This window comes from Punctularia strigosozonata, assembly GCF_000264995.1.
Source record: "Punctularia strigosozonata HHB-11173 SS5 unplaced genomic scaffold PUNSTscaffold_3, whole genome shotgun sequence".
Taxonomy (NCBI): domain Eukaryota; kingdom Fungi; phylum Basidiomycota; class Agaricomycetes; order Corticiales; family Punctulariaceae; genus Punctularia; species Punctularia strigosozonata.
Window position 1 is genome coordinate 1450935 of NW_006767435.1, and position 24787 is coordinate 1475721.

At 59.0% G+C, this 24787-nt stretch overlaps 6 protein-coding genes across 6 annotated transcripts; 2 read left to right on the top strand and 4 right to left on the bottom strand.

Moving 5' to 3' along the window:
• Positions 1 to 874: 874 nt before the first annotated feature.
• On the bottom strand, positions 875 to 1504 carry PUNSTDRAFT_131770 (uncharacterized protein; the record flags this gene model as incomplete). The annotated part of the gene is made up of 1 exon (XM_007381078.1): positions 875 to 1504. The coding sequence occupies one exon, from the start codon at positions 1502 to 1504 to the stop codon at positions 875 to 877; it is 630 nt and encodes a 209-aa protein (XP_007381140.1).
• A 1612-nt stretch (positions 1505 to 3116) lies between these two features.
• Positions 3117 to 6393, bottom strand: PUNSTDRAFT_83280 (uncharacterized protein; the record flags this gene model as incomplete). Its single annotated transcript, XM_007381079.1, has 4 exons — positions 3117 to 5524; positions 5577 to 5842; positions 5897 to 6042; positions 6093 to 6393. The coding sequence occupies 4 exons, from the start codon at positions 6391 to 6393 to the stop codon at positions 3310 to 3312; spliced, it is 2928 nt and encodes a 975-aa protein (XP_007381141.1). The 3' UTR covers positions 3117 to 3309.
• A 914-nt stretch (positions 6394 to 7307) lies between these two features.
• PUNSTDRAFT_131772 (uncharacterized protein) lies at positions 7308 to 9129 on the top strand (the record flags this gene model as incomplete). The annotated part of the gene is made up of 4 exons (XM_007381080.1): positions 7308 to 7577; positions 7637 to 8133; positions 8189 to 8396; positions 8458 to 9129. The coding sequence occupies 4 exons, from the start codon at positions 7308 to 7310 to the stop codon at positions 9127 to 9129; spliced, it is 1647 nt and encodes a 548-aa protein (XP_007381142.1).
• A 295-nt stretch (positions 9130 to 9424) lies between these two features.
• Positions 9425 to 11057, bottom strand: PUNSTDRAFT_62922 (endo-1,4-beta-xylanase A precursor; the record flags this gene model as incomplete). The annotated part of the gene is made up of 8 exons (XM_007381081.1): positions 9425 to 9492; positions 9546 to 9817; positions 9889 to 10258; positions 10318 to 10631; positions 10702 to 10745; positions 10803 to 10846; positions 10899 to 10925; positions 10979 to 11057. The coding sequence occupies 8 exons, from the start codon at positions 11055 to 11057 to the stop codon at positions 9425 to 9427; spliced, it is 1218 nt and encodes a 405-aa protein (XP_007381143.1).
• A 1089-nt stretch (positions 11058 to 12146) lies between these two features.
• Positions 12147 to 15207, top strand: PUNSTDRAFT_98773 (uncharacterized protein). The gene is made up of 8 exons (XM_007381082.1): positions 12147 to 12904; positions 12959 to 13011; positions 13063 to 13805; positions 13857 to 14287; positions 14341 to 14413; positions 14466 to 14475; positions 14535 to 14563; positions 14623 to 15207. Exons 1-8 carry the CDS (start codon positions 12162 to 12164, stop codon positions 14836 to 14838), a joined length of 2298 nt encoding a protein of 765 aa, XP_007381144.1. The 5' UTR covers positions 12147 to 12161; the 3' UTR covers positions 14839 to 15207.
• A 2390-nt stretch (positions 15208 to 17597) lies between these two features.
• On the bottom strand, positions 17598 to 24692 carry PUNSTDRAFT_118933 (S-adenosyl-L-methionine-dependent methyltransferase). The gene is made up of 15 exons (XM_007381083.1): positions 24293 to 24692; positions 24041 to 24223; positions 23792 to 23960; positions 23594 to 23724; positions 23477 to 23523; positions 23324 to 23348; positions 23143 to 23236; positions 22896 to 23009; positions 22800 to 22828; positions 22590 to 22692; positions 22381 to 22519; positions 19991 to 22324; positions 19338 to 19919; positions 18239 to 19224; positions 17598 to 18143 (listed from the first exon to the last, which is right to left on the bottom strand). The coding sequence occupies exons 1-12, from the start codon at positions 24341 to 24343 to the stop codon at positions 22279 to 22281; spliced, it is 1131 nt and encodes a 376-aa protein (XP_007381145.1). The 5' UTR covers positions 24344 to 24692; the 3' UTR covers positions 17598 to 18143; positions 18239 to 19224; positions 19338 to 19919; positions 19991 to 22278.
• Between the last annotated feature and the right edge of the window lie 95 nt (positions 24693 to 24787).

Consider the following 24787-nt stretch of genomic DNA (forward strand, 5'->3'; position numbering starts at 1 on the left):
TGTTGCTGATTCGTATCGCTGTCGTGGTTCGCACGTAGATAGATATGAAATGTGTGTACACGGAGACGCTGGTGAGCCGGGTGCTGGAATACGATACAAGAAAGAGCAAGTCTATTATACGCATCGTCTAGGGTCCGTGCGCCATCATCCTCGATCCTCTCGATCCTCTCGATCCCTCCCAACCGTCCTGATCCTGGTGATCTTGAGTTGTCGGCCGCCTGCGCAGGTATCGATCGTGCCTGTTGAGCGGCAGCCGTACGTCCGGAGCGTAGTGGGTCGAGGCGACGAGCGACGAGAGCAAAGAGTAGCGCGCAGCCACGGGCGTTGAGTAGCGAGAAGCACGCCGCGAGCAGGAGTGATGATGTCAGCGCTGACATTGATGTCGGTACGGCCCTGCGTCATCGCCGAGCGCTACACTGCTTTGCGATTCGGATATCGTTTCGTTGGGGCATCACGTCATTTACAAATCAATGCCGTTCAAGGTCGTATGCCCTGGACGATTGAGAAGTCTATGAAATATAGGGAATCGTGCACCGAATCTTTCCAGCGCACATACGACTGCTAGCGACATCGTGTATACATATTACAATCTCGAAGTTCTCCGATCGGGATAGTGGGGTCGCTTCCATAGACCGATAGTATGGACTTTACGACGCTGTTAGCAGAGCATCCAGCAACTCTGAAGCAACTGACAGCTGTCATCCTGTGTATGGTTTTCGTGAATCTATCATTTCACCCGAACTAGCTGACCATATATCATTAATGTGAAGAAACGAACGACGAATATGACAAGAAACACGAAGACGGCACGATCATCAAGTGAGTCGCAGCGGGTACCTGATACCGCTGCTATCGGATGTGACTGTATGGTACCCTAGGCGTAGCGACACGCCTGCGAAGGAAAATCTGCTTCACGTACAATTTGGATCACGGGTACCAGGACTTTCAACCTTGCGAACATGGGATTCTCTTTGAGAGCTACGAAAACTGGGTTCCCGTCCTCGTGTGGCGAGGGGTTTGCAAATGTCAACAACTCGATAGGCGAGGTTCTAGTCTTGGTTGCAACATTATTCCCGTTGCGCCTCTCCACCAGCGTGTGCAAAAGATCCAGTACATCGTCGATTTCCTCCTTCTCGAATGTGTAAGAACTAGCAAAGATGGATAACGACGAGAGATTCGGAGCCACATTATCACCATGACCATACGTGCATTCTCTAGTGAGGGCATATAAGAAGCCAAGAGTCGATGTGTCTTCGCCTAGGATCAATGTGTGCATTTGGGGATTTTGACATAGGACGGTGCACCAAAGGTGCGGGGTTCCGTAGTCACCGTCCATACACAAGACCGTTGGCTTGAGCACGCCCATGCGTGCTTGTAACTTGGCCAAGATGACGTTGTGCGTATTCGATGAGAACCACATTGAGAGCGGGAGATCTCCCATGTTAACGTGACTGCCGTCAGTCAGGCCGTAGTCCAAGAAGAACGATCCACCTTGGAGAGTCATCCGGAATGCCACGAATTGATCTGCACCGACTGATGGAGCGAGGAGATTGCAGTGCATGCGTGCAATGTCCCAGAGGAGCTCATATTTTGTTTCCCCATCCTCGTCTACTTCATTTGCGCCCTCTTTGACACGAATCAGAAGGCGTGTAAGACGCGGCAGGATAAGATGATGGAGAAGTGTAATGCACTGAGTTGCACTGTCGCAAATGGTAAGCTGTTGCAATGCAGGCAATGTAACTGAGCGCGTGGAGACCATTGAGTGTCGCAATGCGAAAGGAGGCTCCCTTGGAGGAGTAGGTGTGCTGAACGTGAGGTGAAGACATTGTAGCTGTGTCATGTTTTCAAGTACTCCAAGGGCATGCTCTAGCGGCGGAGAGGCTGATTCAGGGTCTTTCCGGAGTTCCAAAAAACGGAGTTTGGGGGATAGGAACAACGGCATTGTCCATGCCGTCAGCTTCACATCGAGTAACTCCAATGACAACAGATCAGGTGCCGTTATTGAGTCCAACCATTTTCTGAGCGCCGAAATGTCTCCTTCAGGGTTCAAGGAGACAGAGAGGCGTCGCAGTGAAGGCAATAACCCTCTAAAACTGTCGAATGCGTCGAACCTCTGCGAGATCCGTATGTCCAGCTCCGTAATTCGTGACGGCTCGTCCAAGAGCCGGCAGCGTTCGCCGTGTTCCCAGCCCTCGAGAGAGCCAAACACTCGGAGAGGAAAGCGGAAGTGGTCATAGAGATTCAGGCTTAGCTTTCGACGGCCGAGGTCCAAGATATCCACAGAGATGGCGTGCCTAAGGCAACACGTCGCCAGCGATCGCAAACGTGTGCGGTAGGTGGAATGAGTGGCCGACGAAACCAGGTCCGTTCGAACGGGAATTGTACGCGCTTGATAATGCCATCGTCCTGCGCATGCGAGAAGACTTCAGAGAGGATTTCTGGCGGAAGGCGGGAGACAGGAAGAGAGGTGTTGTATCTCCGTTTGACCGCGATCATCTTGCGATGGATGTTCCGAATTTCCTCTTGCAATGATTTGAGTTCGTTCCGCAGAGAGGTCGGGAACGTAGCAGGCAAATGGCACATGTCGCCTGCATCAAAGGACGATTCGCAATAGCATGCGCTGGATGAACGGCGGCTCCTGCGACGAAAAGTATGAGTCGTGCAAACGTCGGTATACGCCGCGTAGGAAGCGGCAAACGTAGTTCATATTGTAGTTCGAGGTACTGTACACGCATGTGTACTGACCAATAACCTATCAGTCGTGTGCGCACGGAGTCGAGTAAGTTAGCACCGCTTGGAGATCGGCGGACCGTTGGCGGCAGTCACACCGCGTGCAAGACGAAGCATGTGCACATCGATTCACCGTCCACGACGCTGCTCGTCGTGAACCTGCCGTAGGTGCTCAAAGGGAGGTACCCTGTCAATGGTAGCACAACCGAGCAGGGGTAAACGCAACGCCGAAAAAGCAGTAGCCGGCCCCACTAAAATCGAGCGATGGAAAACACTCAGTCCCGTTTGGTCCTCGTTTACCGCAAGGTTTCAGGCGATTGCGTATGATACAAAGAACGTATGGATTACCGATGAAGTACTATCGTACGTACAGTCCGGAAGCCAGCAGGACACGCTAGAGATACAATTGCTATTGAGATGATGATACCTGTCATTCGAGTGCGTGCGTCAATGGGTTGGGAACAAGACGAAGAGCGTATGGATATAAAGATCAAGTAGAAGCACAGAGCATTCATTGGCCCAGCGGCGATTAGGAGCTTTAGCCTACGCGGAGAGAAGAAGAATGGATCGGGAAGACACTCAGATCGCCACGCCGCCCGCGAACGGGTTGATGAGCGAGGGCCGGCTGTCCCTCGGCCCGAACGACATCCTGGCCGGGTTCACAGCTACCGCGTGCTCGTCGTCGAAAGGCGTCGTGAACGGGTCTACGGACGCGAGCGGACCCCCACGCTGCTGCAGCGGGGGCGGCGGCGCGAGCGCGTTGATCGCCCACGGCCACGGTGCGCCCGCGGTGCCGGCGGGCGAGGCCGCCGGAGGCGGGGACGGCTCCTTCTGCTGGTGGTGGTGGAGGAACGCGTGGTGGAGCGGGAGCGGCGCGACGAACCGCGTCTGCTGCTGCATGGGCGGGAGCTCCTCCTCGACGTTCTCGGGCACGCTCGCCTTGCGCCGCCACTTGGGCGTCAGCGGCGCGACGGGGAACAGGCCGGGCGGCGGGGGGCTCGGGACGATGTTGTGCGTCCACGGGCGGTAGGGTTCGGCCGTGGTGGTCGCGGGCGCGCTCGGGCCGGGGGAGACGGACCACGCGGATTTGAGTTCCGAGGCACGATCGACGCCGGGATGCGCGCGGCCGTCGTCGGAGGCGGCGTCGACGGCGATGGTCAGGTGCGCCGGGCGGCGCGCGCGGAAGGAGGCGGAAGAGGTGTGCGAGACCGCGTCGTCGTCGTCATCGGAGGAACGCGAGCGAGAAAACAGGCGCGTGAAGGGTTGGAGCCAGCCAGCGGATGCGGGCGTCTTCTCGGCGGGTGCTGGCGCGAGGCCTTCGCCTTCGCGCTTGCGGCCGAGCGCCATGAGCCTGCGCGGCGCGGAGATGGTGAAGCGTGCACGAGCCGCGGGCCGCGGCTCCGGTGTGGCGGAATGGTCGAAAAAGCTTTCCGAGCTCCGGCGCGCGTCCCGCGGCGAGCGCACCACCGCGAACGGGTCCGGTGTCGCGAACACGTGCTGCACGCCCTTCTCGTCCGCGACGATGTCCCGGGTCTGCGGTGCGGGGAGGGGGACGGGGCCCCGCTGCTGCCGCTCCCACTTGCGCCGGCGACGCGCCTCGAGCCAGTGCTGGCCGTAGCTGTGCCACCAGACGATGGCGAGCGCCATGAGGACGACAACGCCCCAGAGGCCGAGGAAGAGCGCAAACATGATGCGCTCCTTCTTGAGCGAGGCGACGTAGCTGTTCACCAGCCGCCCGACGACCCCGCCGCTGTCGGTTCCGTTGCCTCCTACGGCAGCAGCAGCGATAGGTTGCGTAGCCTCATCAACCTGCGCAGGCGAGAGCACGAGTACGGATTGGTTGACGGTCGGGATGTCGACGACGAGGTTGTTGTGGAGGAAGGTGAGGGCGTCCTCGAGCGCTTCGACCTTGGAGCCGATGAAGCATCGGATGAACTCCTGCACGGGGCTCTCGAGGATCGTGCCGTTGAACACGGCCGATACCGCGTCCTGGACGTCGTCGTAGAACGCGTTCAGGGTGTCGTTGAGCGTCGTCGTTGTCCCGTTCACCCAGCCGAACACGCCGTCGTTGATCGTGCTTTGCACCGCGGCAACGCGGGCGTTGATGTCGTCCGCGTACGCGGCCGACTGGTTGTACATGCTGGCGGACATACTGGCGGCGATGGTGTTCGAGAAGTCGGCGGTGGTGGCGACAGCGCGGGCCTGGTAGTGCGCTTCGAGCGGGCGCACGGCGGCGAGCTGCAGCTCGACGGAGAGTAGACCGAAGAAGCCGATGAGGAAGCAGGCAAGAGCGGGCGGGTGGAAGACATAGTGCAGCGACCACTGCAGGTTCGTGTGCTGCGTCGGGGAGAGGCGCAGGCGCGCCGCAAGCTGGTTCGCGATCCGGGTGAGGAGCGGGTGCTGCGCGCTCGCCTGGAGCATCATCAGGTTGTGGTCCGTAAGCTTGACCTCAGGCGCGGCGTTCATGGCGATTTGCGACTTGGCGTAGAGCGTGGGGTCGGTGGTCCACGCCTCGCGCGTGTAGCGGAGGTGTTGCTTCAGGCACCGCCACTTGTACCACTCGAGCGCGCAGTGGCCGGCGAGAAGGAGGAGTGCGGCAAGGGCAAGGATGAGGATCCCGATCTTGGTGAGCTTGGCAAGGTCGCGGCCGAGGTCGTCGACGACGGAGGTGTCGAGCCCGTCGCAAAAGGCGAGCGTATTCTGCTCCGGGACGGGCAGGACGGAGGCGTCGAAGGTGAGGTTGGCGAAGGTGTCGTTGATGTCTTTCTTGAGCAGCTCGAAGGGGGTGTCGATGCTATCAGGGGTGTCAGATCGAGGGCGAGGGAGAAATGTAGAGAAGAACGTACATGGACTCGATCTTGTCCTTGATTTCGGAGAACGACGGGATGGAATTGTTCAACGACTCGAGCGATTGTTCAAAGTCGGTCGGAAGCGTGACGTTCTCGAGCGCGGTCAGGCTTGGGACCGAGATCTGCGGCGCCTTGATGTCGCTGAACGGGTTGACCTTGTTGATCGCATTGATGGTGCTGTTTATTGCGGAGTTGGCGGTCTCAATGTCGTTCTGAATCGAAGTCCGCAGGCCGTTGAACGTGTTCTCGATGAAGTCGCTGAGCTGGAGGAGCGCGTCAATGAATGATTCTGTATTCCACTGCTCAATCAACTTTACCTCTTTCACAGCGCTAATGAGGATAGAGAGGCCACCGCGAACGACGAGTTCGACAAAGCAGAGGAACGTGGAACGGTAAATGTCGACGATGAAGTTGATGATGGCTTCCATGACCGTCAAGGCAAGGACCAGAGCCGCACGCGCACCTGACAACAGGATCAGCGATGCATCACAGCGGAATCATAAGGATGCCCACCGTTCATGGTCCCGTTCACAGCGTCAGCTATCTGCTGGTTCGTAGCGGCAGCCATGTAGCGCGGCATGCTCGCGGCGGCGGTGGCGGCGTGCTCCGCGGCCTTACAGCTCGCGAGGAGGTCTGCCTTGGCATTGGTAGCCGCATCCTGTGAGGCCGCTGACGACTCAAGAAGGCGGAAGACAACAAAGACAAGAGAAAGGATCGGGTAGGCGAGCCAGGTGAGCGAAAGGAGGTGCGGGAGGCGAAGGTAGGGCGTGAGCCCGGTGGAGGCGGGCGCGTCGTAGGCAGGCGGTGGCGTCATCCAGCGTCGAGGAGGCGTTGCGGACATCCAGAATATATCAGACAAAACGTTGAGAGGAGGGCGCGCGTAGGTTAGATGTCGGCCGGCGACGGCGCGCGGAACGTCTATGGGGGTCGTCGACGAGGGCGTGAGGGGGAAGGACAGAAAGCGGAGTCGGAGGGCAGAAACCCTTATGGGCGTGAGCTGCAGCCACTTCAGGCAGCCTTTTGACGAGGACGGGCCATTGTCTTGTTGTGGCCATGGTTTCCTCCGCGGAGCAATGTGTCCCTGCGGCTTCCTTCCGGACGAGAGAACAAAGAGCAGGCCATTGTGCGCGCGCAGCACCGCCACCCGCGTGCGCGGAGGAATGGATGTCACGTGCCATCTTCCTCAATCACGGTCCGCGCTCGATGTCGGTCCGAGGACTGCGACGAGCTCGACGGTCTGTGATAATAATATTGTTGGCAATCGCCACCGATGGCTTACACGTTGGACGGGGATTATGCCTCGCGGTAAGGAGGTTATTGTCTGCGATCCCGTCAAATACGTCACATGCGAAGACGGCGCTTCATTCGAGCCTTTTGTGACCCCACACTCAGTTGGCTGGCTGCTTTTGCTCACGGCCTCCACCCACTCCGACGCTCGAGGATCCGCTCTATAGCGTCTCGACGGCAACCGCGCACCTCGTCCTCAAACAGCGCCGACCATGAACTCGATCACCGCGCGCATATATAAATGCCGGCAGGCCGGGGCGGGGAGCGGTTCCCAAAAAGGGTAGCCACAAACTCAACTCCCGCTTCGGGGGCCCTCCCTTGCATCCTTCGTCCTCTTCCTTCATTTCGGGCGCGGGCACTAGGGTTTTTATCTGCTATATATGCGCTTCGGAACTTGAGAGGAACGCTCTCCCATCGATTGTGGTCCAAGCCCGCGCAAGAATGACTCAGGAGAGCGAGCCTGCAGAGGAGCGCGATACGAAGGATGCTAGGGTACAACAACCCCGAAGGCGTGTCCTGTGGAAGAGGATGAAATCAAGCGCCTACGTTTCCGTTATCAGCACAAAACAACTGTGCCCCCCACGTAGCGGCAGCGGCAGCGTCGCGAACGACGTCTTCCGCTGCATTTCCCCGCTCTGCGCCCTGCCCGATGACCTCGTCCTGCACCTCTTCACCTTCCTCGCCGTCGACGACATCCTCTCACTGCGCCGCGTACGTTCCAGCTTTCGTCCTCTCGGATCGTTCACTAACCAGACGGCATCGCGAAACAGACCTCCAAACGCTTCGGCGCCGTAACGCGAACGCGTTGGGTCTGGCAAGACGCCCTCGCACGGCACGTCCTTGCACGGCGCCTGCCCATCCCAGCCCCAGAACACTTCGACCCTCGCACCGCCTCCGCTCGCGCGCTCGAGCTACGGGCCGTCCGTGCCGCGCGCCTCGACCGTAACTGGCGCTCCGGCTCACCCAAACCCACGCGCTCCTCGTCTCTCCCCCTCTCCCTCTTCACCCTCTGCTCTATCTTGTGCACCGGTGTCGATGTCGGCGATTCGGTGTCACAGATATGCTTCCTGCCAGGATCTGGCGGCGAACGCCTCGTCGCCGTGTTCCGCCAATCCATGCTCGTATGCTTGGACGTGCCTCTATGCGGCGCCGATCCACGTGCGGTCGCAATGTGGTTCCCGCCCTCCGGCTCGTCGCTCGAGATCGTCGCGAACGAGGACCCCGCGAGCGCGGGTCAGCTCGCCGTAGTTTACATTGGACCTGTCGAGTGCGTGGTATCTCGCTTCTTCCGCTGCTGATACTGACTGCAATAACTCACGCAGCGAAACGCTCGTCGTACTCTCTCTCGACGAGTTCCACGGCGAGTTCATCGTCGAAGCTACTCTCAACGGCCACCTCGACGTGCTCGCGCCACTTTGCTCCCTCCGCGGTGCGCACGTCCTCGCTGGCTCATCGCTAACGCTCTGGAACTGGCGAACCGGCGCGCGCACTGCGCTCACGGCCGTGGAGCAGTACCCGCTCGTTGACGGCGTACGTCCTCAACATTTCTCTCCTCTGATGTCCATGACATGACTGATAAAAACGCGCACAGGTCCCAACGCGCAATCGCGTGTGCGCCGCTCGGCTTCTCGGCAGCCGCGGCGGCCCACGGTATGTGCTCGCCGTACAAGAGCGCTCGATCGCGCTCGTTCCCCTGGTCGCCGACCCCAACGAAGCGGACGAAGTCCTCCGCACCGTCCCTGACGACCCGGGCTACGAGATCCCGCTCGCCTCCGCCTGCGCCGAAGCGACCGTCCTGCCCAACCCCGACTCCGGCTCCCCGTCCGCCACGATCGTCCTGCGCCTCGCGGACGGCGCGGGCGTGCGCGTCGCGCGACTCGTCTTCGACCCGGAACGATCGGGCTCGCCCTGCGCGATCGTCCTCGACATCCTCCCGCTCGCGCTCCCGCCGTCCGCGGGGGGCTTCGCGTTCGGCCCGAGCGGGCGCGGCGTCTGCCTCGTGACGCGCAACCTCGCCGCGCCCTCGGGGCGCGAACGCTATCCCGCGCGCTGCGTCGTCCCGCTCGACGTGGGCGTGGGCGGGGCAGGTGAGGACGCGTCGGAGGCGTGGGCCGGCGAGGGGCACGTGTACGCGCGCCGGTGCGGCGTCGGGGAGGTCGCGGCGCGCCGGTACCAGCTCACGGCGGTGGCCCTCGAGGATGCGGTGGGCCGCGTCGCTATCGGGGACCGGGACGGGATAGTGCGAGTGTTGGATTTTGCGTGACGAAGAGACGGAAGAAAATAACGTGCTCTCTCTCTCTCTTTCTCTCTACCTCCCTTCGTTCGTTCACAATGTATCATATTTTTCGGCATCCAGGTTATGGGTGGAGGGATCCTGTGACCCGCCTCCTGCTGTATCAGTCGAACTATTACTTGTCGTTGTTTGAACCCGAAGATTGTATCCACAGAACACCAATATATATTCTCCAGTGCATGCATGACAGAGCAACAAGACGATAAGACGTGCGCGTACGAGAGTTTTGACAGCCAGAGGGGCTTGAAGCCATTCCCTGAAGGTTCTACTGGAAACCAGCGACAATACCCTGGTACGCCGGTTTTTCCACCAGATTCTGGTCCCAAGGGCAAGCTGCAATCACCGTCTGTCAGCGCCCGCGTCACCGAGAGCAATAGACAACATACCGGCACCCTGGCCCGAGAACGTGTTCGGCACCCACGAGTATTTGTCGGTGTAGTCCCAGACGGTGATGCCCACGCATCCGGTAGTCGCCTTGCACTGGCTCACCACGGACTGGTAGTCCTTCTGCTGCTGCTGCAGAGCAGACGTCGAGGCGGGCGTCGTAGTGCGGATGTCGAGCTCGGTCACGGCCACCTCGACGCCGGTCGCGACGAACTGGGACATGATCTGGCCGAGTGTGGTCGGCACTTGGCCGACGATGAAGTGGCACTGGAAGCTATCGCGACGGACTCGGGTGAGTATCTGGCGGATAGCCGGGGATCGCGAGTGCGGGTGGGGGAAACTTACCCGACACCGTCAAGGGGCGTGCCCTGCGATTTAAGACTCTTGACGAGGTTGAGCAGCGAGGTTGCCTTCGCGCCGGGGTACTCGATGTTGTACTCGTTGATGTACAGCTTCGCGTTTGGGTCCGCGGTGCGCGCGGCGTTGAGCGCGATGGCGACGTAGGACTGGCCGAGGGTGTTGTAGAACACGTCCGTGCGCCATGTGCCGTCGTCGTTGAAGGGCTCGTTGACGACGTCCCAGGCGTAGATGCCGCCTTTGTAGTGGCTCACAATAGTGCTGCAGTGCGTCTGGATGACGGACGTGAGCGTCGCCGCGTTGAAGCCCGAGTTGGAGACCCATGACGGGAGCTGGTTGTACCAAACGCAGTTGTGACCTGCATTCAATATGTCGACGTCAAATCGGGGACGTGAACGACGAGAGAGTGATACGAACCTCGCACGATCTGCCCGTTCGCCTTGGCAAAGTTGTAGATCTGGTCGCCCCCCGTAAACGTAAACTGGCCTCGGGTGGGCTCGGTCGCGTCCCACTTCATGCTGTTCGCGGGCGTGATTTGGCCGAATTGGCTCGGAACCTTGAGAATGTTGACGTAGGCGGTATCCGAGAGCTCGTTGTTGTCTGTCGCGGAGCCGAAGTACTTGAATCCGGCAGCCTGCGCATCCGCGTTAAGGCCGCTTCCGCTAACGGTCGGGCTGCTACCGGGTGAGCTGGCGGTAGAGGTTGGTACACTGGAAGTTGGCGGCGGAACGCTGGAAGTTGGCGGCGGAACGCTGCTAGATGCGGCCTATATTCGTTGTAAGATCCTTAGCACGCATGCACCATTCAAGAGGCCTTACTCCAGGTAAACATTGGAAGTAGTAAGACTATATATTCGGTCAAGTTGTCAGCGGTGAACTACGAGCAGAATGAAGATGTCTAACGTTGATAACCGTGCATGTAAGACCGGCAGCGCAAGTTGTTCCGCCTTGAATAGCGACGATTAGCGTACGCCGACGAGGACCGGGCGCAGCCAAAACACTGACCAGTCCAGCCGATGCCGCCACCTAGGATGCGCCTTCAGCATTGTGTTTGGATTCGCGGTATATCATATGCTTACATTGACCCCACTCCGCAACCTGCGCAGCCGCAAAGGGCACAACCGAGAGGAGAGCGATAAAGGACGCAGTAAATTTCATGTTGACCAAAGACGTTTGATGATCTGAGGAACGAGGGCTGGCAGGACGGCGTTGACTTTATAAACCACGGGCCTGAAATAAACTCGCGGTCTTTCACAGACGTAACAGGAATGGACGGCGCGCTCCGGGCCTGAAAATGTATTGGCCCCTGGTCAGTGACTGTGCGCTGCACATCATGGAGCATGACATGGAGGAACGATCATCCATGTCGGGTTCAAAACTCCAGAGTAGATGCGCCAATAAGCCGCGACAATTCAATACAGCGATCAAAAGCATCGGACGGCCATAGCGAAAATGGCACGCCTTCGCCGACGTCGACAGCGGCGGTTGCGATCCCGAAGAGTGAATTTTAACTTTCGCAAGCTTCGAAAGCACGTTTAAATGCCGCCAAAGACCTAGTTTGGGAAGCCAAAGCGCAGAAGAAACGCCGAACGCATCCGCGTGATGCTCTTCGCCGACAACATGCAGGGCGGATAAAAGTCGGGCGATCGTGATAGGGGGCATGCTCGACCTCTCGCAATCTCCGATGGCACGATGCAGCGGGACGCTTGCATGTCAAAGCATATGCGCGGTGAAAAACGTGTCTGTAAGTGTCTCGGATCATCTAGTTAGTTCAACTACCCCAGGAGGATGTTTTGTCCCAGGAATCACTGGATGTAAGTAGCCGCAGGGGTGGAGTCACAAAGAAGATCTAATGTTTCGGTGTAATGTAGCGTACACTTGGCCTAGTGATCCACACAATCGCCACATTCCAAGGGCCGCTGCAAATGGGTATGGTGACATCGACCCGACGGACGGCAAATTTTCAAGAGGGCGTGGTCGGTACGTCGGTCAGATGCTTCCAGAATGATGCGGATGTATGAGATTATTCGGTGCGTTGTACATCGCGCAGCCCAGTGAAGTCCGAGAGAGGCCTGTCGGTGTTCATTGTTCAAAGCAAGCAAGCCTCCGAAAAAGATCAATAGGCGCGTTGTTCCCACAGACACGTGACAAGTGCTCTTTTGGGAGAAGGGCGGGTGGCATGACGCGCGACAGGCACCGCACAACTGCTCGCACGACCTCGGGCTCGTCGTTGCAAAGAGCCTCCAGCTGCGCTTCCATGCAATGCCTCGGCTTTGCTCATCGTTTAGGACCCTGCTAGCTGCTGCTAGTAGCGATGCGGTCTCTTCATCTCGAACGTCTGGCCGAGGACTTGCGAATGTTGACCGGTACTCTACTATTCGGACATTTTTCACCACTACGAAGGTTGTCGACTGGTCTCTTCCGAGGTATGGTATTCCGCGGCCAACACCAATTTACAAGGCGACGAAATGGAATGGACTGCACGCTCCCGTTCGCATAACCTTTCGAACGTACGCGTCGGGCAAGGGAGGGCACAGGGAAGAAACGCGGAGGCAGGTGGAGTCCTTGAAACGGGCCGAGGCCGAGCTACCCGAAGAATCAAGGAAAACAGGCACGAACGCGGCTCAACCTGACCATACAGATACACCCGACGAAAATTCGCAATCAGCATACACGAGTGCACAATCACAGCAAGGGCACACGACCAACGGTGGCGATACTCCCGATGGACAGCAGCCGAATACCCTACCCGATCCCAGCTCCACCCGATCTCAAGTACTACAATCCTATGCCAGCTTCTATCGTCGCCTTGCGCTTTCTCTTCCTCACGTACACCGGCCCACACGCGACGACCTTTTACGAGCTGCGAGTAACTTTTGGCAACGACTTCGCATCCGCTTCAAATGGTTCACGATTCGTTCGTTCCGACCCTTCAATGCCGACGATATATCTGGATTTGTTACACTTCTGATAATGAGCCAAACGGTCTGGATCTTAGTAGGGACGTGAGTACTTGGCTTCTATATACCGTCTTCGCAAGCTCATTCGGGCGACGCTAGCACCACATTCTTTTCCGTAGTTTTTGCAACAGCCAACAGTCTGCGATTGCAAGGTACGCCAGTTCATTCGATTGCCCTGGATCTTCACTCTCATGACGACCCAGAGTACATCGCGCGAGGGATCAGCGACTATCTGACAGCGGAAACTGGGATCACCGTCGTCTTCGAGTCTGCAATCGTCCCCAAGTGGAAAGATTCGCGCCTTTCCTTTAGGAACGTATACGTCTCTCGTCGTCCCAGCCCTAGCGCAGCACAAATGCAGCCCTCGGCGGGAGCATCCAAAAAAACTGGTCACTTGACTGCTGTCGGTTACGATGTGAGCACGCACCCCGCGTACAATAACTATCACGATCAGGATGAGGAGGATGTCCTACCCGACCTTCACGAGGAAGACACGAACTACACCATGTTCGACCTCAACGTGGATTCTATCGACGTTGAACTTTCGCTTCCCCATTGGCTCGACGGCAAGGGCCTGGTCAAGGATGCCGTGGTCAAAGGCGTTCGCGGCGTAGTTGACCGACGTTCAGTTCACTGGGACCCAGATCATCCTCTCGATCCTGCCGATTACCGACATGTCGCAAGGCCCGGTGACTTCGAGCTGGAGTCGCTGCAGTTGGAAGACGTGCTCGTCACCGTCCACCAGCCAGGAGGTTTCCGACCCTATACTGTTTCCATCTTCCGAGCAGACCTTCATCAGTTGAGGAAGCAATGGATCTTCTATGATTTTCTGAGCGCGGACAATATTGTCGGGCAGTTCGATAACTGCTTGTTCAGCCTCCATAAGCCGCAGAGCATGGGCCGGACGAATGAGCGGGATCTCAAGGATAGCAATTGGGCGCGGATGGTAAGAGGCATTCTTCCATCATCCGACAGATGCTAAGCTTTCCGATGGCAGTCTCGCTTCCGGATCGACGGCGTGAACGTGGACCACCTCCAAGCTGCGACCACGCAGGAGGGTCCCATCTCATGGATTACGTCCGGCAAGTTTGACGCCGTGGTCGACATCAAGTTTCCGCGCGAGCACGCCGACGACGAGCTCCCGCTGAACGCGCTCATCGTCGAGATCGCGGACGCGATCAGCACGGCATCTCAGTCTCTCGAGCGCATCCCGGGTCAGCGCGAACTCGCGAAGCCTCCGCTTACCGTTCCGGAAGAGGAGCAGCACAAGGAGGCGCTAGAGCAGATGGAGCGAGGCGAAGGCGCGCCCAAGGTGGTGGTGGACATCGATTTACGGTTCCGGGATCTGAAGGCGGCGGTACCTGTGTTCACGAACGAGTTGAGCTACGTGAGCAACGCGCTCGTACGACCCATTGTGGCCTTCATGAAGTGAGTTCTGTCGCACCATGCCATTCTGCTGCGGAGATTGACGGGTTACCCAGTGCGAATCGGACATTGATCCCAATCCGATGTCGAGTCATCAAGGACCTCAGCGAGTTCGACGGGGCGTGGACAGTGAGTACCTTGTCTGATCAAGTATTCGTGATGACTGACTCGACATTTGCAGTTGTGGGAGAGTGAGTGCAAACGATACTATTCCTTCCCGCGTCTTACTCACCTAACACTTCTCGCATAGCTGGGCTGACCAACGAGATATCCGTGAAGGTAAAGCACGACCCTCGAACGGACCAATTCGCGTGCTCACGACGTCACTCACCCTCTAGATTTACGACGCGATGGCGTATCACGTCAGCCAGTCGAACCCCGTCTTTAACCGGCGAATCAAGACGGTCGGAATGTGGAGCCTGCAGAAGACCGTAAGCGCGGTGCTCTCGACCTTGCGCGCGATCATGGACCCAATGGCCGTTCACCTGCAAGAGGCATATACCGCCGCGGCGGACGTGGGAGTGCCGCTGGACGCGGTCGTACCGCACACGTAGTGCGCGTGACGAGATGGCTGGGCGAAGGGGCATGGATCATGCACATTGCATGATACGACCCGGAAATGCGGCCGCTGTCCCGACTGCTTCGATCTATCCCTGTCGATTCTGCATGCCATACCGCACGTCCGTGCATGGAGGCCGCGTGGGAATGAGTTGGTCACCCCCCCTGGACGCTTTCCCTCCTTGAGAATGCGCCGAACGAGCGTTCAGGGACACGGGGCTAGCACAGCTTACTGCCATTCAATCTCGAGACTCGAGGATCCTACTACTGCTACTCGTAGCTCGCGCAATACACTTGGGCTGCGCCGCGCATGGCAATACTCGGCCCATGCCTGCGGCCGTGGTCTTTGATAATACACAAACGCTGTTGAGCCCCTCCGAACTCGGCAGCGTCGTTCACATCCCGTCCCACCGCCAGGCTTCCCTGAGTCGCCGAACCTGCCGAAAACGACGGACCAAGGCGGATGCCGAACCGGACTCAACAGCGAACAGCCACCCGATACGCATCAGGCGGGGCAGGCTATATGCAGCCCCGCGGGGACCTGGCCGCGGGGCGAATAGATCGCCGGAGTTGTTTGCAGAAGGTTCGGGATGCGCAAACAGATGAGTAAGACGCACATATGTTTTACTTACTGGATAAGTGCGGCGGGCCGGAGTGGTGATCCTCGGATGAGACGTTTTTTTTCTTTCTTTCGTTCGCGGCGAGAAAACGGGGCTAAGCTATTGGAGCGAGGACGTGGGACTGGTACGGTGGACGTCGAAGACGATCGGTGTGGTGCGTGAAAGCCGTTGGACGTCCGGCGACCGCTTTGGCGCGTAAAAGGGTATGCCGTGTGCGTGCACGATGAGACGGGCATCAAAGCTTGTGGACTGCATAGGCTCGGGGCGGACTCGCGCTTCCTACTTCTGAACGTGGTGCGTGAGACCGACTAACGGGGTCAAGGGGGCTTCGCGATGGCATATCGCTCCGGGATCGGCACGCGTAACCATGTCTATATCGAATACAAGGCAGCAGCAGGAAGACGGGCAGGTGGAGTCCTGTTCTGATGCTTGACGACTGGAGGTGCGATTGACAAGATGCCGGAGACTTGTTGCATGTTGGCTTTCAGGGCGAGGGTCGCTTCCTGGATCTCCTATGGACGTCGGCGGAGACAGTTCTGCTCATAGAAGTGGTTCGAGTCAGCGGTCCGGGGGATGTGTATTCATCGGTCGACGGATGAATCCAGGATGAGACAGAGTGTTGCGGCGATCTTGGCGATGGGGGGTGCCAACGGCAGAAAGAGTTCGCTGAGCTGATTTCGGAGCGGGAAGCTTGAATACGACTTGAACAGCAACAGCGCGCCAGCGCAGCTTGTAAATTGCCCCTGGCGTGGAAAGATATACAGCAACCCGTGCCCGAAAGATGGCGAACGCGACCCGGGAGCGCTTGGATGCAAAACGTCTCTAGACGACGTTCCCGACTTACTCCGGGCGACAACGCGTGCCGGCAAGGCGGATCGGCAGCGCGAGCGCACGCAACGAGCGCGAAGTCACGTTTGCGCATCGTCTGCTGATTGTGAGCACACATTAATTACGAGCCACATTGACTCAGCCGCTGACCCGCGTAAGCAACGAAACGCGGGTCGCGTTCTTCTTAATGACGATGCCCCTCGCTGCGCAATCGCGGATCTCGAGGAGCGGGTGGCCAGGTACGAGGCATGAGAGTCAACACCGTGAAGCTAGAAGAGTAGGGGCGCGCCGTGAAACCCGGCCGTGGAGCGCATGCAACTAGGGAGCGGAACGGGTGTGTTCCAACATACAATTCTCTCCTTTGCTGCGGTGGTAATTCCGAATCGGACGTTCGCGAGGATCCGTCGACGCCGGGAGGAAACGCCAAATAGAATACTGGGCTTTGGACTTTGATCTTTGGGGGGGTCGCAGTCGCGCGGTATGAGCCCGCGACCAATGTCTCTGTTGCGTGTTAGATGCTCCAGACGTCGGGGCCGGTACGAAGCTATTGCGTTTCAAATAGAGATGTGTCCTTGAATTCGCGTTCGTTCCACGTAGCGCGCGATGTCGACGGGCGAGAGAGATGAGCCCCTCGGCATGCAGACACCTCGAGGCGCCTCTTGTCTGATCTCAACTCGTCCTATAGAGCCGCCCCGTCCGACGGATGCGGGCGAAGGAAAGAGCAGAAGGGCAGGAGATAGCCAGTAGCCAGTGAGATGCGCTGCGATGACGTGCTGAGGATGACTCTAGATCTTGCGAGGCGCGGGTGAGTGTGAGAGTCTGTAAGATTGGGTCGATCGCTAGCATGCTCGGAAAGGAATGAGAGACTCTTGGATGAAACTACAAAGCTCGGAATAGGGTTAACATGGCTCGCCACCGTTGATCGAGACCTGGTAATTTTGCTGCGAATAAAGCAGATACGCTCAAGCCGCCTTCGTACGGGACACGCGCCGGCGAAACGCCGTATAGGCCCGCCCACCTGAGAACGGGCAAGCCGGCTATTATACTGCCATCCGGAAAGCTGCCATTCGGAGGAGCGAGGCAGCTGAGAAATCGGTCAAAGGGGTACGGGGCCGCGTCCCATGCGTCCCGACCAAGGGAGAAGGAACCGCGCAGAAACCCAAACGCGCCGCGGGCAAGGGCAAAGGGAAAAGGGCGGCACGTGCCGGGGGCTTACTTAAAGACTTAGTCAGACCAGGCTATTCCCACCCGGACACGCCCACAGCCATGCTCCCGTCCTCCTTTTCGAACGCCAATGCCTCTCAGACCCAGACGACCGTCGGCGCCGCCGCGAACGACCCGCACCCCGGACCGCCGGCGTCGGGCTCGACTTCGATCATGCACAACACCATGCGGCTACGCGAGGAGCCGCCCACCGTGAACCAGCCCGCGGGCCGCACCTCTCGCAAGCGAAAGTCGCCGGCGACGGCAAGCGACTCGCCGCAAATGTCCGCGGCGACCGCGCAGCAAACCCAACCACATCCGCAGCAGCCACCGCAACCACAATCGCAGCTGTCGCAGCAGCAGCATCAGGGCCCGCCGATACACTCGCTGCCGCCGCCGCATACGCTGATCCAGCCGCACCCGCCGCCGCACATCGGCGCGATGTACGCGTACGATTACACGCCGGGGGGATTGCCGCCACAGTCGCTGCACCCAGCCGCGATGAGTGGCGCGCCACCCATCGACCCGGGGCACCAGAAGGGGGACGGACAGAGCTCGGACGGCGGAAAGGGCGGACGGCCGCTGAGCCAGAGCAAGCGCGCGGAGCAAAACCGCAAGGCGCAGCGCGCCTTCCGGGAACGACGAGACCAGTGAGTTATTGTGCTGTCCTCGCGTCTTCCGTTCCACCCCCTCGCCCGGCGCGTCGATCTACCGTGCTTACGCTATATACGCGCGACTCTTTTAGGCACGTGAAGAATTTGGAGGCGCGCTCGCAGTTGCTCGACACGGCGCTTGCGTCTGCGGACGAGGCGAATAGGCGCTGGGAGGAGTGTCGCGCCATCGTCGACCAGCTACGCGTTGAGAATCAGAACCTGCGGAATGAAGTCACGTCACTTCGTCAGGCCCTTGCGCAACAACAGTATACGGTAGTCAACATGGGCAACGGCAAAGATTCGAATAATCAGTCGGACAACGTGCGGGACGACGATGCGGAAGAACGGGCGGTCGACATGCTCGTACACGAGCAGCAGTCGCGCGAGAAACAAAAGGACTGATTCCTTCATTGTCATAAGCCGAAATCGTGCTGTGGCCCGTCGTTAATGTCTCACTTTGCTGTGCTTACTCGTACCTTTCTCCCCTTCGTCCACGCATCTTCGTTCATCGCTATACTCTACTTGACTTGTCGATAAACTGTACAGTTTAATGTCGGTGTGTAGAGAACCGCTTGCTCCCAGGGAGGAAGGCGGATTTTCGTTGTAATATTGAACACTGATGCTGTGTTGGATGGCCCGATGGCCTGCCTTGTTCCCGGACCGGCGGTTTGGCTTTGCCTCCGCTCGCGACGGGCGCATCCCCCGCTCAGACAATCAGCGGCCCACACAGCGACCAAAACACAATAGAACGTCGTCGTCGTCGGCCACAGCCTACACAGGGCTTGAGAGGGCCATTACCTCTTGGCTTGTTCTTCTACCACCATATACCACCAACCATCCCCACGCCGAGCGCGAGTGGCACCAGTAGCGACCAGCACTCACGAGCGCGGACACGAGTGCGACGACGATGCCGCTCCCGACGGACACCCCGCTCTCCCTCCAGGGCTTTGGAGCCGCCCAGTCCAAGCCGAAGCAAGCTGTGATCGTGCGCATGTCGGCGGAGACGCTCGATGCGCTCGATTCCTTACCGGTGGGCGCTAAGATCGAGTTCCAGTCCGGCGACGGTTCGACCACCGCTGTGAGTAACCCCAATCCACCCTGACTTTCGTCTGCCACATCTCACGCATGCGCATTCTATGTTCGCGATCCGTGCTAACAATCGACGCTGCCGCTGTTGCCTTGCACCTCTAGGGCCTCCGCATCGGCGACCGCTTCTTCCCCATCCAGGGTCAGAGCGATACCTCCTCGCACGATATCTACCTCCGCACCGCGCTCGCCAACCGGCAGAACGCGCCCCTCAAGCTCCACGCGTCCGTCAGCGGCCTCTTCCGCGTCCAGCCCCAACTCGACGATGTCACCACGCGGATCAAGAGCATCAACGACGCGCACGAGCAAAAGCGCAAAGAGCGCCGCGTCGTCATGATCGACGATCCACCGACGGCTACTGCCGCCGCTGCCGCCGCCGCTGCCAAAACGGGCAAATCGGCGGGCGGCGGCGCGAAGAAGGCGAAGACGGGCGCGGCCGCGTTCTTGAAGCCGAGCAAGCCGACCACGATCGGGCACTCGCGCTCGCCGTCGGGGAGCGGGCGCGTGTCGCCGATGCCAGCGCAGGCGCCGACGAGCGCCGCGGCGGCAGCGTCCGGCACCAAGGACGACGTCGTGCCCCTGCGGCGCAGGATGGTGCACTGCCTCGCGGTCAAGTCCCGCTCTACGGAGGAGATCATGCGACTGATGGGCGGGAACAAGGACGACGTGCTCGCGATGCTCAACGAGGTCACTCCTTCCTCTCTCGTTGCTTGCCTCATCCATCTGAACGTTCTTGTCGTGTCGTGTTGTGCGATCAGGTCGCGGAGCCCGAGCCGGTGCCGAAGAAGAGCGCGGATAAGGCGGCGGGCAAGCTGTGGCGGCTCAAGCGCGCGTCGTGGCTCGACGTACGGCCGTACGAATGGCGCGGTCTGTCCGAGCAGGAGCGCATCACGATGGCGCGCCAGGCCCGCATCGCGCTCAAAGACCTGAACGTGCCCGAGAGCGACCCTGCGTGGGCTCACATCAAGTTCCGCACTACGAGCGGCGCGGTTGCGGCGGGAGAACGGGACGCGCTGCCCCCGGCGCCTGCGACCGCGCCGAGGAAGGATGCGGGTGCGTCCAATGCCGCCGCTGTCGCCGCGAAGAAAAAGCCGCGGGCGAAGGTCGAGGTCGGCACCTCGCGCAGGGCGAACGACGAGCCCATCATGATGAAAGACGAGAGCAGGAAGGCGTCCCAGCTCACGACGGCGTCGAACTCGACGGTTGGCTCGGGTGTGAGCTTGCTTCCGCCCAAACCGCAGGTGCAAGTGCAGGTGCGGCCGCGGCTGTCGACGAACGGCAGCAAGGCTAGCGAGGCGCCGTCGTCCGAGCAAGAGGAGGGCGAAATCAAGCAGCCGCAGCCGCCGAAGCCGGCGCGGCGGTTGCCCGGCTCGGGGTACAAGGCGCCATCGCCGACTACGCCATCGCACTCGCAGACCGGGAGCGGGCGCGGCACCCCGACGCCGGCGCCGACGCAGAACCCGCCGACTGGCGTGCCGCAGAAGAGGCTGGGCCCAGTCGACGCGCGGAGCTCAAAGCAGGGCCCGGGAAGGACCGAGAGCCCGTTGGGACGCGAGCGGGAGAAGCCGGCGCCGCCCATACCGCCGCCCGCGCGGCGGACGGAGAAGGAGAAGGCGGAGAGAGAGCGGGAGCGAGAGAAGGAGGCCCGGGCGGCAGCTAGGGAGGATAGAGAGAGGAAGGCGCGGGAGGAGGAGAAGAAGGCCAAGGAGGAGGCCAAGAGGGCACGGGAGGAGAAGAGAGCCCAAGAACAAGAGGAGGCAAAGGCACAGGCCAAGGCCAAGGCGCAAGCGCAGGCCAAGACGCAGGCGAGGGATGAGAAAAGGGAGAGGGAAGAGAAGGCGCGAGTCAAGGAAGAGAGGGAGCGGGAGCGCTCGAGGGTGAAGGAAGAAACACCGGTTCGCTCCCTGAGGGATGAGCCTCCGCCGCGAGCGAAAACTAAGACCTCTGACTCTCGCTTATCCTTGTTACCAAGGCCCAAGCAGGAGGACAAGGAACTTCGGCTCTCCGCGTCCAACACGTCGTTGAAACGAAAGAAAACCGCATACGATGACGATGACGATGACGAGTACACGGACACGCCACGAGAACGCAAAAGGGATGCCGCCACCAAACGGCGGAAAACGGGCGAGGCTGCGCCAACTCGCGAGCGGGAGTCGAGGGAGGTGGCCAATCTAAAGTCCGAGGCGAGGCGGAGAGAATCGTCCCCGAGGGTCAGGGAAAGCCCTGCGCCACTACCGCCGACGTTGAAGCAGGGCAGGGACAGAGACGATCGGGATCGGGATGGAGAGCGCAGCAAGCCTAGGGACACGGAACGTGACCGGGACAGGGAGCGCGATCGTGAACGCGAACGCGAACGCGAACGCCGCTCGACGAGCACCACCAAGTTGCGCCGCCTTGATCACATATACACGTCTTCTTCCGAGTCCGAAAGCGAGTCGCCGCCGACAAAGAAAGCCAAGCCCCATCCTCCTACCGCGCGCCACCACGATGCGCACGCGCGACGCGCAAAACGCACGCTGCCGACAGACCGTGCGGGGCTCACGAACCTCTACCACAAGCTGTACCCGCGATATCTCGGCCTTTTCCAGAAGGTCGTCGCGCAGAAGGCGATGGCGGAGCGCGGGCTAAGTGGGTACGACTCTGCGTGGTCGCGGTCGACGTCTGACGACGACGACGGGAGCGACGACGGGGAGATGATGGACGCGGAGGAGCTGTACAAGCTAAGTGATCGCTACAGCAAGATGCGCGACGAGATGGAGAGCATTCTGAGGGCGTATCATGCACTGGGTGCGGGGAGTAGCGATGGCACGCCTGATTCAGGCTGATCTACGCAGCTCATGAACGTGGAGAGGGACATATTCTTATAGGGCTTTGTGGACATGCTAATATCGTAAATGTGGTCGTTATCTCGCATGGAACTGGACAACAATGTATTTAATCAGCACTATCTGCTAAGCCAGCAGTCTCCCCTACATCACATCAAATGGTTTATGAGGTCTATGCCAGCCTCAGGCGACTACACAGTAGCACGTCACCAGCTTCCGGATCACTGTAGGTCTTTCGCCTTGAACAAGTAATGGCCAACGCCCCACCTGCGTTGGGCCAGCAGTTAGAGGGGAGCGGAAAATTTGCGACCAAGAAGCCTTACTGCTGTCCGTGCTCAAGCCCAAAGAACTCAGCGACGGCGAGGTAGAAGACACGGAAGCGGAAAAAGGCCTTGCGGCCTTCTTCGGGCGAGAGCCCCTTCGCTATGGCGTCGCGCTCGAGTTCCGCAATGCCCGCTTTACCTATCCACAGCGAGAACCAGAAATCGGAAATCAGACATACAGAGAACAGGGGGAGCGACGGAGGACTCACGGTAGGCATCTTGCCGCTTGAGCCAGTGCTCGGACGTACGCTGGTAATGCGTGCCCGGGAGGTACCACGAGCGAACGAGGGTCAGGTCCGATTGGAAGTATAGCTATGCGGTGGGTCGGTCAGCGCCCTCGCGGGAGAGTTCGACGCCCCAAAGATGTAGGATCAATGCAGGGGTGGGCGCGCGTACGGGCATTCGGATGAAGTGCTCACCAGTAAATCATGTGAAGCCATTGTTCCGCCTGGAAGGATAGCACATGGATCAGCAACCGGATACGGGGAAGCGCAGGCAGGGAGGGTTTTACGTGCCCGAGAAAAACGTCTGGGCCATCCATCCGTCGCCCTCCTCGAAATGGTAGGGCGTCGTGCGGTGGCAAAATATGTGCACGAACAAGAGCGCGTCTTCTTGCTCCACCGGCGTTCCTACCTCGACCCGTCAGATTGTTTCGTGTGCGTTTCAGACTAGCGAGGAACAAAGATATGTGACATCCGAACGGAGAAATGATACGGAGGAGCGGGTCCTGAGAGCAAGCGCATTGGAAAGCCTCGGGCTCACCGGTTTTGCCGTCGGATTTTTGAGAAGCCCGCGGCCGGAGCCATGTTGAAACCTTGCGCAGCAGGGCTTGATAGTTTTTCATGTGCTCGAACATCTGAGGACGACGAGGAAATCATGACCAGCCAGTCGGCTCAGGCGTCACGGAAATGAAGCGTCGGATTTAGGAACGGCGTGGACATGCCTCTATGGATAAGATTCTGTCGAAGCTTCGAACAAGAAGTGGTGAGAAGGCATGTTAGCTGAGCGTCCGGTTTGTACGGGTTACAAGAAGACAGGAGATGGGAAGGAAAGATAAGAAGGAACTAGGTTCTGGGATAAAGGAGTTGACACTAACTGTTTTGAGCCGGAGAAGTCGAAGGTGTTGACGTCTGCGGTGATGATCTATATATATTCCACGGATCATATACAGTAAGGGGCCTGACGGTGGTCTGGAACGGCGTGCCGGATGTACCTCGAGGTTGGTCAGACCACGCGCTTGAGCTTGAGCGTCGATGTGCACTTTCTGGGTGGTGGAGTTGGAGAGACCGGTGATGCGAGACTTGGGGTACTTTTGGGCAAGATAAAGGGAAAGACTGCCCCAGCCTACGACGGTAAACATACAAGAGTTCAAGGAGGTGCGTGATTGAGGTGAATGTGAACGAAGTCTGACCGCATCCGAGGTCGAGCACGTCTTGTCCGTCCTTCAGCTGCGCCTTCTCGCAGTAGCTTTCAAGCATAAGCACTTCCGCTTCCTCAAGCGTCTCTTTGCCGGTTGGATACAAACAGCACGAATATTTCGCGAACGGCCCGAGGCAGGAGAGCATGAACGCCGTGGAGACCTGCACACATACGCGTTGTTGACATGACGTCAATGATGCTCTCGAGCGCCCATACACCACAAGCGCCATGGGTCGCGCACCTCGTAATGTTGCTCGTTGGCCTTCTCGGTCAGGTCGGCGATGGTGTCGCGCGCCCGTACTCCCTCAATCCACACCATTTTGGCCGCATGATTCGCCTCGAACGAACCGTGGTCAATCTCGCGCAACCGCTGGCGGCACAGCGCGCGTATGACGGGCCGAAGAACGACATCCGGTACGAGCCCCTGATACCGTCGGATGACGCATATAGTCAGTGGCGGAAGCAAATGTGATATGGCGGAGGTGAGTCTGGCCTTGTCAAGGAGGTCATAGCCGACCTGCAGGACGGAATCTGATATAGTCATCACTTATAGATGTCCAAATGTGCTCCAAATGTGACTCAAACGGCCGCGTTATAGGAGAATTTGAGTGGAGGTATAGTGAGCGTTGTGGAGAGGACAGCGCGTTCGTTGCTGCCCCGTTGGCACTGGGCAGCCTGCGAAGGAAACCATGGTCGGGTTTGATGTAGGTAGCACAGCCGCGCTCAATATCGTCACCGTCGGCCCGGATCGAGATCGGGGATCGGGGGGCATGATGTTCTCACGGATTTGATGCCCCTAGGAAGGTCTCCACCAAATGGGTCATTTACTCATTGACACCGACATCGTCAGTAGTGCAAAGCTTAAGGATGCGTTGGCATGTATATGATTTCACAAGCAGCAACTGCATGAATTGCGCATTCTATCTTGAAATATATGTACGTTTTCACATAGGATATCATCTTCACTCAGGATCACAACAGTGTAATG